Source organism: Pinus tabuliformis, chromosome X, assembly GCF_031772625.1.
Source record: "Pinus tabuliformis cultivar Carrire ecotype Pingquan chromosome X, CPIR1, whole genome shotgun sequence".
Taxonomy (NCBI): Eukaryota; Viridiplantae; Streptophyta; class Pinopsida; order Pinales; family Pinaceae; genus Pinus; species Pinus tabuliformis.
Genome location: NC_142308.1, coordinates 72313594 through 72332729, shown reverse-complemented (window position 1 = coordinate 72332729; position 19136 = coordinate 72313594). Strand labels below are relative to the sequence as shown.

General features: G+C 36.5%; 1 protein-coding gene across 1 annotated transcript; it reads left to right on the top strand.

The window, feature by feature from the left end:
• The first annotated feature begins 1591 nt into the window (after window positions 1-1591).
• Window positions 1592-3192, top strand: LOC149138396 (peroxidase P7-like). Its single transcript, XM_089446762.1, has 4 exons — window positions 1592-1902; window positions 2004-2195; window positions 2315-2480; window positions 2577-3192. Exons 1-4 carry the CDS (start codon window positions 1684-1686, stop codon window positions 2960-2962), a joined length of 963 nt encoding a protein of 320 aa, XP_089302888.1. The 5' UTR covers window positions 1592-1683; the 3' UTR covers window positions 2963-3192.
• The last annotated feature ends 15944 nt before the right edge of the window (window positions 3193-19136 follow it).

Here is a 19136-nt window from a genome sequence, read left to right as displayed (position 1 = left end):
GCTGATACTTTTCGAACCAACTAGTGTGGTTCATCCTGATGATGAACCACACTTGTTGGTTCCAAACAGGTCAGCCAAAAAATTCTCCCATATAATTTCTACCAAAAAACTTTTTCTAAAAAAACATTTTCACAAATATAATAATATCAAATACTATATATTTATAAATATATATATTTTTAACTTATAATAATTTAAAATCATAATAATTTTATTAATTTTATAATTATGATACAGTAAAAAAATATAATTTTATTAATTAAAGCCAATCTATTTACATCAATCCCAAAGGAAACTTTGTATTTTACCAAATAATTTTTCCTATACTCTCCTCTCCCAATATATATAAACACTTTAATACATAATACCCATAATCTATTATTATATTTATTTTTCGTAATTTTACATTCTTCGAAAACGATCACAATGATAAGATATAAGCTATGGATAAGTCCTTCGCTAAATATAAACAATGTCGATTGACTCTAAGAGGATAAGGCAGAGCGTAAACATCGGCGTTTGGGCCCCAGCTCATCGCAATGATTGAGGAAATTACCAATCAAAAGACAAAATCAATACGAGCAATGGATGGAATGGAGAGCTACATGTTACGTACAATAAAAATATGAAAGACATAATAATTACATGCGAGACCGAGAGCTGTCAACTCCATTAAGTCAATTTTCGCGTCTGTAAAGACGGCACGTGACAGGAATCAGACAGATCAGCCTCGTCATTTTACGTTTTTGTTTATTTTAGATATTTTTTTGCAAAAGTCAGCGAATAAAACAAAATCAGTAAAGGAGAAGTTGAGTCAAAATAGATGTCTCTCTCCTCCTCCATTATTTAACAATATGATGCGACTGAAAAATTGACAGTCGAAGAGGCAACCCGAATTTTAGTTGAGCATTCATTATTATACAATACATACGTTTGTTTGAGGGATTCTGTACCATATTAACTATATTGCGTTGTAAAGAGGCTTACCAGGCATTACACGCACCCAAGTTTACTACAATATACTCGAAGAAACTTACAATATACTAGAAAATTAAAAAGGAACTTACAACATACTTGAAAATTAAAAGGGAGTTGTTTTTAGTTTAATTTTTTTGGGATTGGAATTTGGTGGAAAATTTAGATTTGTTTTTTATTGTTTATATAAACTTTGACAAATTTTTAAGACATTTGACTTGTAATTTCCATAAAGTTTTATTAATTTTTAAAAAATTTAACCAGAAAACACTTCAAAAAAATTCACTAAAAACAACCCGAATTAAAAGTGGTGTGATTGTTAGACAAGGTGTTAAGAGCAGACACGTGAAATTCCGAGATAGTGGATAATGCTGTCTTTCACTAAAGTGGATAATATATTTTTGTCGGTGCATCGCATAGGATTCACATTTTGTGCAGATTGCACCCCTTCTACGCATCTTCCCCCTCTGCTTCTCGCACGCAAAAGTTGAACGAGTCAACACACTACGTTACACATTCTGCTCATTTGCTGTCACGCGGACTAAGGCTACCTTTACAAGAGAAGTGGAATCCTCTTCAACTTCAACTTGGATTGCATCGTCTATAAGAAGCTCAGTAGCCTCCAACACTCAGCACACATCCTCGTTTCTATCACTCGATTTCGCCCCTATCTTCTGTTTTAGACGCGCGCATCGTTTTATTCTAAATATGATGATGAGGACACTAGTGTGCATTGGGTTAATGTCTATGTTTGTATCCTTCATTAATATAAACGCTGTGAATGGGCAGCTGAGCTCAAAGTTTTATGACAAATCGTGTCCGAGTTTGCAGTCGATAGTGAAATCAGTGGTGAAGCAAGCGGTCGCTAATGAGAAAAGAATGGGGGCGTCCTTGGTCCGCCTTCACTTTCACGATTGCTTCGTCAACGTAAGAAAGAGTTTTATTTAGTCGGAAATAATGACTTATCACTAACCATTTCTGCTTTGTTAGTCCGATAGTGTTGAAATTTGGATTCGGGTGCCTTGCAGGGGTGCGATGGTTCAATCTTATTGGATGACAACGCGACCTTTACCGGAGAAAAGACTGCAGGCCCAAACGCCAATTCTGCCAGAGGCTTCGAGGTAATAGACAGCATTAAAACTCAAGTGGAGGCAGCCTGCAGTGGAGTCGTGTCGTGTGCAGACATTCTCACCATTGCTGCTCGTGACTCTATTGTTGAAGTAATCATCTATCCATCTCCCATTCAATTAGGCGTTAATGATAAATACAATATCTCATTTCAGACGACCTGATGGAATCAGAGAATGCTTTCTAATTACTTGTGATTGCAATTTGTTAGCTTCAAGGCCCAACATGGACGGTAATGCTGGGAAGGCGAGATTCCCCTACTGCTAGTTTAAGCGCTGCAAACAACAACATTCCATCTCCCGCATCCAGTCTCAGCACACTCATCTCATCTTTTCAAGCTCACGGTCTTTCTACCAAAGACCTTGTTGCACTTTCAGGTACAATATTACTTATGGAGCCATCATGTTAATAAACCATATAACTTCCATGTAATTAAATTGGAATCTTATCACGAGTTGTTGTTGTTATTATAGGTGCTCATACAATTGGTCAATCACGGTGCGCCTTTTTCAGAACTCGTATCTACAACGAAACCAACGTTAACGCTGCTTTCGCTACATCTGTAAAGGCAAATTGCCCCAGCGCTGGTGGGGATAACAACCTCTCCCCCTTAGATGTGGTCACCCCAACCACATTTGACAACCAGTATTACACTAATCTGAAAATACAGAAAGGACTTCTCCACTCCGACCAGCAGCTCTTTAATGGAGGTTCTACAGATTCTCAGGTTACTGCGTACAGCACCAATCAGAACAGGTTCTTTACAGACTTTGCAGCTGCCATGGTGAAAATGGGAAATATTAGCCCTCTCACTGGCACTAGCGGGCAGATCCGCAAAAACTGCAGGAAGTCCAATTAATCTCTCAGATGAGTCTATTCTCCGTATTTTTTCAGCTTATGTCTTAGTTCTAACAAATTGATTTGTGATCGGCTAGTGAGTCTTCAAACCGAAGCTCTAAAGGAAAGCAATAAACTACATTTCACTGAGATTATGTGAAGAATGGTATGCATTTCAGACAGCACATGGAATAATTTGACATGGTTTCATTTCTAATCTTCATGAAAAATAACCAGGTGTTTCCAAATCAATCGACGTCTGTGTTATTATAAAATTGATTCTGATAGCCCTCTGTATATCGCAAGAACCCTATTAACTTCCTTCTTTCAACCGATAAACCATAATTTCAATCTGGATCGCAACATTATTGGACTTGCAGAAAGATTTACTTGTTGTATTACACTGAAACGTCTTTGCATTCCATTTCGATATCGTAGTCTGCTCATGCCAACGTTCATCTACCATATAGTTTCTTTTGATGTCTTGGTACTATTGTTGAAAAGACAATTTGTATTTTATGTTTCTGGGATTTCTCTCGAAACAAATTTCAATCTCTTCTGTAAAAAATTTCATATTAATTGTGATTTAAAATTGAGTCCTCAATATCTAGCTCAGAATATAACTTTAAAAAGTTATCGCAGTGCCCTACAAGGTTGCTATTAATTACCATCGCTAGGAAAGGTGGAAGTAAACCATGTTTATTTAATTACTTGAAAGTATTAGTATTATGTGTATGATAAATAAAATTGTATTCATGTGATTATTGGTTGGAATTCTAGTCTTTTCAAGGAATTTGTTTTTATTGGTTAGGATGTTGTTGAGGTTTAGTTGGTTTGAGAAATTCGCTTTAAATTGTTGGTTTCCTAGATTAGTGTGAGGTTGACACATAGGGGCTTTAGTGGGGAGCAATATCATATCACGTCTATCATATTGGGGGATATATATTGAAGAAAAATGAAATAATATATTGATCATATAATAGGGGGTAAAGGGTTTTTATATTGTTAATTACAAAAAATGGAGCTCAAAGTTAATGAAAAAATATAAAGGGGTATAACAAATGTTAATGTAAAAATGGATACCTACAATATCTAGTGAAACTAGGGGTTTTTTAAATTGGGAATGTGTATTGCTTATGTATTGGTAGAGGGTTAAATAATGTAACTTTTAGAGGTATTTTCCAATATGTAGTCAAATTAAGGGTATTTTTTAATATGCCATGAATGGCGTGCTACATCAGAGGTTCATTGAGTGAAGTCCCTATGGGTTGACATACACTCATTTAATATATTGAGTATCAAAGATAGTTTTTCTAGTTTAATATATTTATATGTAGTATTACAATTTATGCATTTTGTGTGTGCAAAAATCTCTACTCTCCCATATTAACATGGTATGAGAGGAAGTATGAGCTTAACATCCTCACAAAAGAGCCACGGACATGAAGACAATGGAGTAAGTGCCCTATTAGTTAGTATCATTGGTTTGTCCATCTTTTGATGTAATTACTATGTGGAAATCGAAATAAACAAATAGAGACAACAAAAAAATAACATAACTCTCTTATTAAATTAGTTAGTGTCATTGGTTTGTCAATATTTTGATGTAACTACTACATGGAAATACAAGTAAACAAATAGAGACAACAAAAAAAATAGCATAAATCTTTTTATTAAATCAAACTCACACCCTCACATGCATACCACAAATACGTGATAGAGTCCCATCATATAGATTGAGATCGATATAATGGATAAGCACAATAACCTCGATGATAAAGGCTCCTACTCATCTATAACACACTTACATGGGAAAACAACAAGTTCTGGAACATGACCTCAAAACTCTAAGAATATAGAACCTTCATTTTTCTATTACCTCAAATAATAGTTGTTTTTTTATGGATTTGAGTAAGTTCTGCATTTGGGTGTGGACATTGTCTATGGAAACGTTTAAGGAAAATGAGCATTACATATTTGTTGTGCAAAAGAGGGATATGCAAGAGGTTTTCATAGGGTGAAAAAGAAGTTAGCAACTGGCAGGAAGCATGTCCTAGTTGACAGTCAAGATCTCAAATTTTTTTGCCAATAGTGTGTAGCCTACAAAGTAATAAGATCTAGTCTCCAACTTAAATGGGATGGATAAAGTTGTTAGAAGAGTGTTGCACTATGAAGAGGCAAGAACCCACAATTATGTCTTGTTTCCTTTTAGATTGGCCAGGTGTTAAAAATCACTTTGAGGGATAAATTGTTGGGTGTCCTGTTGGAGAAGAAGAAGTCGTGGTGCAACTCGGTTGAGTCAAAAGGTAGTCGGGTCGAGGAAAAAGGCAATTGAGTCGAGTCAGTGTGGACATCAATCTTAATGATGAAGAATGTGAAAGGATCAGAACGTAATATAGAGAATAATTTAAAATGTTTGTGGATAACATTGATCAAAACATGACAAAAAAAAGTATTTTGTTGAAGCACGTGAGTGAGAAATTCTAGTTGAACTTGCACGAGTTGGATTTAGCTAGAAAACAACGAATAAAACTTGCAAGGAAAGAAAAAAGAAAATTGATAGATAAATTGAATTAATGAATTCTATTCATGCATAAAAAAAAAGAATATATTTTTAATGCAATATATTCTAAATGGTTGAACTAATATAGTAGTGAGTCTAGTAGTGAATCTAGAGAGATGTGAACATGCACTGAAGAGAATTGACACCTAGTCCTAGATAATTGGTCATGCAATAATCTGTTAACTATCTCATGTATGTGGAGACTCATGAAACTCACACATGTACTTGTGGAGTTCCCTGTTGGTCCTAATAACGCAGTTTCCATGCATGACTCCAATCAATAGTCTAATTAAAGTAAAATTAAGTATATTTTATCTCCAATAACCCCCTACAACACTACTAGAGAGAACAAAATGGATGAGTTCTCGCAAGAACCCATGTAAGTTACCCATTTTATAATGCATTTAAGTAACAGAGAATGATTGCAAGGAGAGGAAAGAGGGAAAACCATATGGAAAAATACTCACCCTCAAAATACAATACTAAAAATGAAATACAACTACTAGAGAATTTTCTCTTTCAACCCAAGGTGGTTTCACAGAAAGTGAAACCTATGCTTAGTGAAAGCCTTCATGAAGATGTTTGTGATCTGTTTAGAAGTGGGATAACACTATAAGTCAATGACCCTATCATGTACCAATTCTACGATGTAATGCATCTGGATCTCAATGTGTTTTGTTCATCATCACTGCATTGGATCTTTAAAAAACTTTAATGTGCTTTGATTGGCACACTACATGAAAATCAAATGATGAAATATGACACTAAGCTCAATAAGGAAGTTTTGCAACTAAATTTCCTGAATGGAAATGTTGGTTGCACCTCTATACCTCTATCAATGATAAAGAAATAACATATTTCTTTTTGTTGGACCAACAAATGGGGTCAAAATACAAATTGAAAGGATACCCTGAAGTGGACTTGCAATCAATGTTATTGCTAGCCAAATCTCAATCAATGTGGCCAGTGAAGTCCGAAACACACCCTACTATATAATGAATTCCATAGTTGATGGTTCCTTGGACATATATGAGTATGCACTTGGTATCTTTTCAATACAACACATGTGGCTCCTCCATGTATTTATAAACCATCTACCATATATGAGAGACCTAGCTGAGAGTGAGTGAGATAGAGGAGACTCCCCACAAGTTTTTTATACATGGTGCAATCAAAAAATAGTGTGTCCTTTCCATCCTCAATATTTACCCATTATAGGAAAGGTGTATTTGTTAACTTGTAGCGAGTTATGTGAAAGCGAACTAAGAGATATCTCACATACTTAGACTGAGAAATTTTGATCCCTAAATCATTCTAGTTGATTTCTAGTCTAAGTCAGAAGTGTAACAGATCCATATCTATCATGGAAAACCTATCAGGCAAAGCGGTTTTGACTGTAGCAATGGCTGAAGCTGAACTCTACTTATGATTAGTATATCATCTACATATAGTACTATGAGTGATAGAGAGTCATATGTTCTTAGCATATAAACATTTGGATCATATTTACATTAAATGAAATGTTGAGAGAGTAAATAGAAAGGAATTTTAGCATAACATTCTCTAGTTTCTTGCTTGAGACCATAGAGAGACTTCTTGAGTTAGCAAACTAAAGATGAATTATTTACATACCGTTGTGGTTTCTCCATGTAAATTTCCTCTTTGAGATCATCATGAATACATTCATTCTTCACATACATGTGGTGAACCTACCACCTTCTTGTTGCTACAATAGCAAGAGTTAACTGAAAGGAGTCCATTTTGGTCACTGGTGCAAAGGTATCATCATAATCTATGCCATAAACCTATTGAAATCCTTTGGCTAACAACCATGCTTTGTATCTACTCACAAGCTCATCCACTGCTTTCTTTTTCCACTAGACCCACTTTGATTTGATAAGCTTATGATCTGAAGGAAGTGGAAACTAATCCCAAGTTTGGTTCTTAATGTGGAAGTTGTAATCCTTGTCCATAAATGCTTCCCAAAAAGTTTATGTTCATCATAAGTTTGAGGGTTTGATGCTAGAACCATGTATAAATTCATCGACATAATTGGTTATGTAGCTTTGAGTGCTTGAGGTGCTTCTTCAAATTGAGATCTCATAGTGGGATCATCTAAGAGATCACTCATGTGGCACCACTTATCTGACAAAAGTGGTCAGAAATTGGAATCTTCACATGCATTCTCATGATATTTTGAATAAAATTTGGAACTTGGATCTAAAATATGATCTAAATGACATGATGCATCATATATTAGATCTGCTACACAAAGAAGCACATAATTTTTTGCATGTTTTTCCCTAGATGCATGTAGGGGACTTTCGTCAAAGTAGACACTCCTCTCAATGAATATCCTTTTTGTTGAATTATATAGTAGATTGTATCCCTTTACACCATCTGTATATCCAAAAAAGATGCACTCTTTCCCTTGAGGCTCCAAATCCTTCCTCTTTTCTAAAGGAATGTGAGTCCATGCATGTGACCCAAAAATCTAGAAATGTGTAACTTTTGTTTGCATGTTACTCCATGATTCAAAAGGTGTTATCATATAATATATTTATGAGGAGATATATTTTGTATGTATAAAGCGTAGTTGATTTCTTCAACCTACAATTTTGAAGGAAGGGACCTTGCATGCAACATGCATTTGGACATCTCTTTCAAGGATCTATTCTTCCTCTCAACTACCTTGTTCAACTATGAAGTGTAAGGAATTGTAAAGGTATTGATATAAAGCTTAATGACTATAAATATATTCACATCTAATATTGATAATAAGCTTAATGGCTACAAAGATACATCTCTTTATTTATGTGTACCACCTTATTTTTATGAGTTTTTTTATTTGCAATTTTGTTGTATAGGAAGCAAGGTGATATGAAAGTTATTTATATTTTATTATTTGTTTACATACTTCCAATGTTTATCTTGAGATCTGCTCTCCATCAATCATTCTAGATATGAGTTGTTTTAGTGTGAGATGAATAGAGAAAAAAAGAAGAAACATATAAGAAACCTACAATATATATGTGCTAGTGTTATAAATGTGAATTTATATTAACACGCGATTTCCACCACAAGTATATAAATTTTACTTGTAAGCCACAAAACTTTGTGTGGATTATTAAATATGATGTTTTTAGTGGATTAAAAGATTCTTCTAACCAAGCTTCTATGTTATTATGAAAATCATTAGGGTAAAAAGGAAACTGCGGGAAGAAAATTGTAGTTTGATCAAATATTAGCTAAAAGCGATGTGAAACAACTTCATGCATCATATCATGTAGAGAGATGTTAGTATTGATTGTTTTTTTTAAAACAAGGAATTTAGTGTTAATATTACTATACAACGAAAATCTCTTCAAAAATGATTTCTAAAATCAAATTTCAAGTGGGTCATCAAAATTAAGATGAAAATCTATCACTAATTGTGAAGAGTTATGGACGGATTGTATAGGTGGGAAGAATTATGTGAAGGAATCTCAACTACTATAGTTTGTGAAAGATTATTAAAATCGATAATATTATTAATCTTGAAAGGGAAAGCAAGATGACAAATAAATGACTTTTTCTCATCTGTAACAACAAAGAGGAAATTTCAGGAAAGTTGAACCAGGAGGAGCGAAAAAACAGCGGGAAGGAGCAGCGACGGTGCAGAGAATAGCAGAGACGATCTCCAATGGAGGGCGGTAGAGGAGGGAGCTCAACTCCCTCCTACAAGGACGCGGTTTCCAACAAAAGCAAAGCAACGGTGATAAACAGTAAAGGCGTGGCTGGGGAAAAAAATAGTGATAATGATAAGGGGACAGAGGGAACTAAGACCAAGGTTAACAGTAGCACAAAGGACAAGGAGGAAGAAGACAAAAATCATGGATCACGAGACCATAGACAAAAGGGACCTTGCAAGCCTAAAGCTGAAATCACTCCCAGAGTAATATTAAATGACCCCGCTCTGCAAGCGCATAGAGAACACATGGGGAACTATGCCATTATCTGTAAATTCATGGGACTATGGCCCACGGAAAAATCTTTACAAATGTGGATCAAGTATCACTGGAAACCCAAAGGAAGCATTGACCTACATCTTGGGTCAAAGGGATTCTTCACAGTAGTGTTCTCAAACATCAAAGACAAAGACAGAATATTCGAAGGAGGACCCTACTTTTATGTAGCAGCTAGTCTCTATATGAGGTCTTGGATGATGAACTTTGTCCCAGAGTGGGAGACTTTCACCTTGGTTCTAGTTTGGGTAAGGCTATATTCTATTCCTCTTGATTATTGGCAAAATGAATCGCTAGTAGCTATTGGTAATAAACTAGGGCGTTTTGTCAAAGTTTCTGAAGCCACAAGAAGAGGGAAATATACTTCATTTGCAAGGATATGTGTGGAAATGGATCTATCAGAAGCTCTTTCGGATGAAGTTATTTTGGAATTTTTTTATGAGGAGTGGGTGCAAATAGTGGACTACGAGCACATCCCATTCAGATGTCGTAGATGCCATGAGCATGGACATCTGTTCAAAGATTGCCCTCTCAGTAAAGCAGACAACAAAGGGCACCTTAATACTTTGAAGGAGACAAAGAGCTTTCAGAAAGTGGTAAGTAGAGGTAAAGGAGGAAAAAAGGGAATAAAGCAACAACAGAACAAAAGGCAGAAGACCAGTCAGAACAAGTTTCAAGTGCTGGAAGAGAATGAAGAAAACATGAAGGAAGACAACTCTCAAGGGAAAGATCCTAATGAAAGAGAAAAGGAAGAAAACATTAAACAATCTCAAGATATGGGACATCAAAATGAAACTGTTATGAGTGAGACAGAAATGGAGATGGACCAGGAAATGACCCAAAGTGAAATAGATCTGGAAGATCATGAATTACAGGAAATTCTAGACAAGGAAAACCTGGATCTGGAAGGATTCCTGAGGCAGGGAACCAAGGGAGGAATAGAATCAATACCTCCTGAAGAATGCTCTAGAATACAGCAGTTATTTTTGTGGAAAACCCAGGAAAGAGGGTCAGATAAAGGTAAAAGTATCCACAAGCAGGAGCACAGAGGCGTGAAAACTATGAAATCCACTCCAGGATTAGCAGCTAAAAATCCAGGAAAGAAAAGGGGCAGGAAAAAGCAAAACGAGCTCTTGATGGAATGTGGAAAGCTAATGATAGATTCAGGTAAGATGAAAGACCTAACCAGTTACTCTTTCACAAATCTTTAATTATGAAGTTCATATCTTGGAATATCAGAGGTCTAGGTAATAAAAGAAAACAAAGAATGTTAAGTAACAGAATGAAAATAGCAACATCGGATATAATATTTATTCAGGAAACTAAATGTTCAATTCAAAAATTAAAGCAAATCCATAGCAAATGGATGGACAGATTTGAGTTTCTCGAAGTGAAAGCAGAAAACATAGCGGGAGGCATCCTCACTCTATGGAACCCCCAAAAAATTAGCATATTAGATGCGGAGGCTTCAAGAAATTATTTATCTGTAATTCTTCAACCAGTGGGAGCTGTGGATACCTTCCTCGTTACAAATTTTTATGGGCCACAAAGAATAGATGAGAAACTAAGACTCTTAAACTCCTTGGCAGAGCTCAGAAGCAGACATGAAGAAATACCTTGGGTCCTAGGAGGAGATTTTAATATGATCAAATCACTTTCAGAAAAGAAAAGGAGGCACCAGATTGCTTAATAAAGACTCAGAGTTGTTCCAAACCTTCACAGATGATATGAATCTGGTTGACTCGGCAACGCATAATGGCGTTTTTACTTGGAACAACAAAAGAGGAGGTGAGGCTCAGGTCACCTCCAAGTTAGACATATTTTTGATCTCAGAGGAGCTTATGCTAGCAAATAGAGAAATAACAGCTAAAGTTCTCCCCTTTGGAGGTTCTGATCACTGGCCGATCCAATTAGAACTCAAGGGGTTTGATTCTCCCAGGAATAGACCCTTCAGGTTTGAGAATATCTAGCTCTCCCACCTAGAATTCATCAGCAACATTGAAAAATGGTAGGTAGAAGATCTGTAGATCCAGGGCACTAACATGTTCACCCTACACAAAAGACTTCAGCATATTAAATTCAGACTCAAAGAATGGAACAAAAAGGTTTTTGGCAACATTTTTGTGGATAAAAAAGCAGTGGAAGCCAAACTATAGGAACTCAATCAAGCACAGAGGGTTTTGATAAAGTTAAAATTCAACAAGTTGATAAATACCATCAAGAATGGGAGAAATTATGCATACAAGAGGAAATATTTTGGAAACAAAAGTCTCGAATTCAATGGCTCAAAGAAGGTGAACGTAATACTAAATTTTTTCATATATCAACCATAGCCAATAGAGCTCACAACAGAATCTCTTCGATTTTGAATGATAACGGGCAGCTCCAGACCTCTCACAAGAACATCGAAGATGTGTTGGTTCAACACTTCAGAAGTATCACTAAGGAAAACAATCCAGATAGAGAGCAATGTATAAAAGAAATTACCAAAAATATCCCTAAGCTGGTGTCAAGAGAGGACAATTTTAACCTGAATAAACTAGTTACTGAAGAGGAAGTCAGTGAGGTGATCAAGGACATGCAGAATGGCAAAGCTCCAGGTCCTGATGGTTTCAATGTGGATTTTTTTAAGGCCTACTGGAACATTGTCAAGTAGGACATCCTGAATGTAGTGGAGGATTCCAGAAGAAGCAGGACCATTCTGAAAGCCTTCAACACCTCCTTCATCTCTCTGATCCCCAAACAGGATTCAGCCCTAATTGCAGACAAGTTTAGACCCATTGCTTTATGTAATGTGGTTTACGAGATCATATCCAAGGTATTGGCTAGTAGACTCAAACCTCTTCTTCCTTATTTAATCTCAGGTGAACAATCTGGTTATGTGGAAGGCAGACAAATCCTTAACAATATCATTCTAGCCCACGAGACAGTTCACTCGCTAACCAGCAAAAAATAGGTTGGTATGATCATGCAGTTAGACATTGCCAAAGCCTATTGCAAGGTAAACTGGATCTATATCAAGAGGATCCTTGTTGCTTTTGGGTTTGATTACAACTAGGTCAGATGGGTTATGGCTCTGGTTACATCTTCTAGCCTTGCTATTTTGGTGAATGGATCTCCCTCAGATATCTTCACTCCTTCGAGAGGTCTCAGGCAGGGCGACCCTCTCTCTCCCTTTCTCTTTATCCTCATGATGGAAGGTTTGGGTAGAGCCATTAAGCAGGCTAAATCCTTGGGAAAAATTAAGGGCCTTCAATTAACGGAGAATGGTCAGACAATGACTCACCAACAATTTGTGGATGATACAATGCTGCATGGAGTTCCTACAGTCAAAGAAGCTTTAGCGTAGAAACAAATCCTGAATAAATTTGCCTTGGCTACAGGTATGGAAGTCAATCTCTCCAAATCAATTTTTTTTCTTGAATACTAACATTGCTATTCAAAGAAATGTCTCATGAATTCTGGGCTTTCAAAGGGATTCCCTCCCTTCAAAGTATTTGGGAATTCCCCTTATAGCTAGGCCCTTGCACAGAAGTATTTGGGAACCGGTGCTCAACAAGATGCAAGACAAAGTTTAAAAATGGACTATCAGATCTTTGAACTTGGCAGGTAGGTTGATACTGACAAAAGACATTCTGTAGTCAATACTGGTTTTCTTTTTATCAACTCTCCCAGCTCCCAAAGGGGTCTTATAGCAATTCAGGAATATCTAGAGAGACTTCCTGTTACGCTAAAATTTGTCACCATGACTATTTGCAGTTAGTATGGCTCCATCAAATGTCATACTATCCTCCTTAGCAAGCCTCATACCTCTGCTCTCCATGTCAAACTTCAAGAAAGAGAGAAAGTCATTAAAAATCTATATATCTCTGGGTACGCAGTTTCTCTTAGCCTTACCTGCGTGTACGCATCTCAAGTTCACAATACCTGCGTACTTGTACGCTCTGTATGTAAAGCAATGGGTGCGTACTCCTGTAAAGGTCAAAAGGTGCAAGTTTCACTTCAAAAAAGTTACTTGTGGTCATTTCTAGAGCCTTCTAGAAGCTTGTTTGACGTGTATGAAGCGCCTCCAGATGGTTCATGTATCCCTACCAAAGAGGAACTTATCCCATCAAGAGAGGAGCTATCCCATCCAAAGAGGGGCTTATCCCATTGATGGTGGACCTGAATAACTTCCTCTAGAGCACTATAAATACAGGCATTGGGCCAGAAGGAGGGGAGGTTGAAAGCTGAACATTCCTAAGGGTAGATGCTGCTGGAATTAGGACTCCCTTGTAAAGCTTGAGAGGAGGGATTCCCATCCTTTCCTAGCCTTATTTGAGAGTGGGTGAGCTGATCAAAGTAAAGGAAAACTCTTGCTGGACCCTAGGAGGGACTTGCACAACACCAAGGCTCAGGTTGTAATGGTTCCTTTTGTTACCTCTTAATGCAAATGAACTTATTTTTCTCAACAAGATTGTTATTCATGGTTTGTTTCATATACTCCTTGGTCTGTATGATAGATATGTATTGTTTTATGAGTTTATCAGGTGCTATTTAATCTTTTGGCTTGTTAGTGAATGCAGGTTTCGAAGAGAAGGAGTAGCTCATCCGGATCGGCGAGGTTGGACTACTACAAAGCGTTGGACTAAAGGTATGTTAAAGATCCCCTGATTACTTGTATTCTCAATGCATGTTTAAAGAAAGGTAGTGTTTATTTGTCTTGTTTGTCACTAGAAAACTTTTGCTTCTAGGGAGGTCGGTTGTGTCCACACTATCGACTCTTTCCGCATGACACTTCCTCTTGGGAAAGGAAGAAACAAGGAAGAAATGGGCCCTTGTTTCTTGGGAAAAAATCTGCAAACCTAAGAGTCACGGGGGCCTAGGATTAGATGATCAGGAAATTTTAAGTAATATACTAAGTGCCAAACTCTGGTGGAGATGGGTTAAAGAACCAAAAGCTCAATGGGCCAAAAACTGGAAGGAAAAATATGCAAGTTCATGGCAAACCAATGATCTTATTAGAATGAATGGAAACATAAAGGGCTCTTACATCTAGAATAAAGCCTGAGAAAATAGAAGCCTAGTACAAGACCACAGTTTCTGGGAAATCATAGTAGGAGATCTTGCTCTCTTTTGGGAGGAAAGATGGCAGCAAGAACCAATGCTATTAAAAAAGGATTATATAAACCTCAAGCAGGAAACAGATTCCTAGGGACTAACCAAAGTTAAAGATTTCTGGAATCTTCCTCACAACTCCGGAAAATGGAGAAATTGGAGGAGCATAGACTGTAGAGATGACAACACCCTAAAAATAAAAGCTGAGGAAATTACGAGCATGCTAAGACAAAGGAAAATCTTGGTAACAGAGGGGCAGGATCAGTTAAGATGGGGCCTCAATAAAGAAGGCTCCTTTAATCTTAAGGAAGCTAAGAGGATTATCATGAACCTAGATTCCAGCAATGTAATGAATTCTTGGCAACAAATTTGGAGCCACCAAGGGTGGATGAAGATCAAGCTATTCATGTGGTTAGTCCACCACAAAAAAATCTTAACTTGGGACAACATCAGGAAAAGAGGAGTTATTGGGCCTTCTAGGTGTCAGCTATGTGAAGCTTAAGAGGAAACAATGGAGCATATTCTTAACAGTTGCACCTTTACCACCTGGTTGTGGGATTCTTTTGCCACCTTTTTTCAACAGACAGCCAGAGATAGAGGAAGCATCACTAACACCTTGAGCAAGTGGAGAAGGAACTTTTCGGAGAATGAGATTCTCAATTTGGCCTGCGCCTTTACGCCAAGCTTCATTATTTGGAATGTTTGGAAAGAACGGAATAAAAGAATTTTCAAGGATGAAAAAACTAGTCCTCTTCGCCTGATGGATATGATCTTGAAATAGATTAGGGAGATAGTTAGCACCACTTTTCGCAATTATCCTAAATACCCTCCCACAGAAAATGAGTTGAGAATTCTCAGGCAACTGAAAATGTAGGAGATCAGTATCAATGGACTCAGTAGTAGAGAAAGAAATTTGGGAAAGGACAAGGATTTCTGGCAGCCTCCTTCGGAAGGATACATGAAATGCAATATTGATGGTGCTTCAAAAGGCAACCTGGGGATATCCGAATATGGAGGGGTGTTAAGAGATGAAAATGGAAGTATAAGATTCATTTTCCACTGCCACTTAGGTAAAGACACAAATAACATGGCCGAATTAATGGCCTTAGAACAATGCCTAGAATTGCTGAATCTAAATCAAAGCTCAAACGTCATCATAGAGGCAGACTCAAAGATCTCTATAAATGTTGTCAAAAGAATAAGTTGTGGAGAAGCACCGGAGAAAGTCTCAAACCACTGGAGACTAATACAAGTGTATCAAAGAATACAAAGGCATCTCCTGAGTCTCAGAACTATTACTTTCAGACATGTCAGATGTGAAGCCAACAAACTAGCGGACACTCTAGCCAACCAAGGAGTGATGAATTCAGAGAGCAGATTTGAAATGAAGTGGCAGGAGATGACTCAGGGCCGAGTTAAAGCTCTTTGCGAAGAACAAGCAGCAGAAGATAGAGAAATTTTTAAACATTGGGTCAGAATGAAAGATACGGTTTAATGATGTCTAAATAGGTTAAATCTCAGTTCTCGGGGTGGCTCCTGGTAGATGGACATGCCCAAAGTATGCCTTTAATACCCTGGTGGAAAGCAACCAGGTCTCGGTCCCTTTAGATCGCTCTACAGGGTTCTATTCACAGTCAACGGCGGTCCCTGTGGCATATACAGGGTTATTGTTTCCAAGCGCAGGTGGTTCCCCTTCTTTCCTCTAACTAGTCGGAAAACCAGACTCAAGTGGTTTTCGGGTGCTCGCACAGTTTTGGAATGGTAAGTGGTTTAACTTTTTTGGGAGCGATTCCATTAGGCTCCCACCACGTGGATAAGAAGGGGCGATTAAACCACCCTCCATCGCACGTTAAGTATCACACATCTTATGTGGTGCGATATTTCATTGTGTCGTCCGATCTCGTGGGTTGATCTAACGGTCAGTTTTGCAAGTACTTTTTGTGGGGCCACAGGTCTTTTCGGGTGTGTCAGGATAAAGACATTGGTGGTTAGTGAAGTTGTGGATTAGGCTTTTGCCTTTCTTTCTTTTTGGCTCCACAAAAAGTTTGATTTGAGAGATTAATAGTGTTTGTTGTAGAAGGGTGGTACTGCACTATGGCAGCACACTCTTGGTTTTCTTGAGTCCATTTGAAAGTCTCAGTTTTTGTACATTTTGTAAATTTATTTGTGGTTTAAGGAAATAGAAGAACATACTCTTGCTTTAACAAAAAAAATAGAAAGCAAGATGATAAAGTGTAATTATTTCTTGAAATTGTAATGTTTTATTATTTTAATAGAACCTTGGTGTTCATATTTCAAATTTCCATCCATTTGAATAAAATTAATTGGATTAGAAAATGTATATTATTCCACTCATTTAAAAATTAAACCGTTTGTACTAAAATAATTATAATACCATTGACATAAACTATTAAATAACTGAAATATTACACTCACATATACATCGGGAAAATATATAAAATATGAGGAACGTATAAACTAAAAATGTTTGAAAATGAAATTACATCTTTATTTATACAAAGTATGTTATTATTACATGGTCATCGGATCCAGGTCATAAAAAAGGTTTCCTCTCTCTTCCTTAATACAAGACACGTAAGAAATATATGAACTAAATATACATGTATATGATATTTCAAAGTTATTGATGGAATGATACTTTCTTATATAGTTACCTTAGTCCATAATATTTTCCTTACTTTATACAAATATATTTGTATATGAAGGAGCTACCAAATGTTAATAATTATTGTTATATGCATTATAATCAACAAACAAATCAAGATATAATGAAAAAACACTATCACAACAGATAAAATTAAATCTTTCCATGTTGTTAAAATAATCACTATTATGAGGGACTAATATTTTATTTCCAATTTTATTTTTCATTATTCCCTTCATTGCAAATAGTAGGTTCATTACCATTAAAATAATTTTAGAGGTAGGATTAATTTCATTGGATACATCTTTAGGATTAATTTCATTGGATACATCTTTACATCCTCGAAATTGAGTATTAAAATGTTCTAGATTATGTGATTGAACAACATCCTCATTATTTTTTGTAAACTCAAAAGAATCATCACTATTCCCTACCATAACATGTATATTATGAAAGAAAGATTTCCATATCCAACATTACTATTCTGTAATGGTATACAAGGAAGAGAGAAAAGGTAAAGAAACCATTCCATTAAGTCTACATAAGAAAAATTATAATTAAGTTGAAACTTAAGACAAATTAATTCAAATATGAGAAGAAAATCTAGCACAAACTCAACTTCATACTTACGTAAATCTCCAATTACAAATGTAACAATTCATCATAATCATAATATTGAAAAGGTAGTAAGAATTCACTTACAAAATGTTCTCAGTTATCAATAGATGCTACTAGAAATGTTTCACACCTTTCCTTAACTCGACCCTTGAAGGTTAGAGTGAATGCATTGTACTTAACACCTTCATGAGCCAGATTATTAGAAATAGAATTTTGAATAAATTGAAGAACATGTTTAGATGTTGATGTTTCACCCTTGCCATCAAATTTAGTTTTTAACAAGCATTTTTCTATCTTTAATGGAGAGCTACATGTTAGTTGTCTAGAAACATATACTCAAAGGGGGAATTGGGAAGAAGTTATTAAAAATAAAAATTTAAAGTAAAAAGCTCCAAAAAAAAAAGTGAGCTTGTTAGTTTTCCATTCTTTTAGCGCCAATTGTTGACAAGAAAAAATGTCCTACCTGCAACAAGGGATTATCACTCGGTCAAGGTCTCAATTAGATCTTTATCCATTTGGCGCAACAATGTCCACTAGTATGTGGGCTCAGTTCCCACTAAGGCGGATTTTCTCCTTGAAATGAAAATTTCAAATATGTTTATCTAACTTTAAATGCAATCTTATAAGTAATTATGTAAATGAAATCCTAAATTCAATTAATACATATTTGAGATGGCTAAGAGTGGGTGTAAAAGATCAGTCATAAGAGAATTTGATTTAAATTATTGAATCTACTAAATTAGGTCACAAGATCAAATAATTTTTTTTTTTTTTTCTAAGCAACATTATCTACTATGTATTAATATTTACAGCGGAAAATTACATGCAGTGTGTCATGCTGCCCTATGGCAGCTGTAGCAAATTCCCCCAACCCATTACATTTCTGAGAAACTCACCTGAAGATACCTGAATTGTTCCCCAAAACCTTCAACAAAAAGACAAAAACCATCTCTGTAAAGCCCTCGCAGGGGCAGAGATTGTCATATAGAACCAGAGCTTGTGGAGATAGCCCAAGCCAAACAAAACTCAATTCCATAACGGAAGAGTGACACAGAAACAGCAGATGATTCATATGACCGAGAATGACCGACATATAACAGAAAAAACATACTAGAACCACTAAAGACAGCAGGAGAGAGAACCAACCACGAGCCCAACACGCGTCCAGTCTTCATGCATGAGAGCCATCTGGGCTTAGCCCTCTCTCTCGTCATCCCCGGGCTCGCCCTCCCCTGGTTTAGCTTCCCGA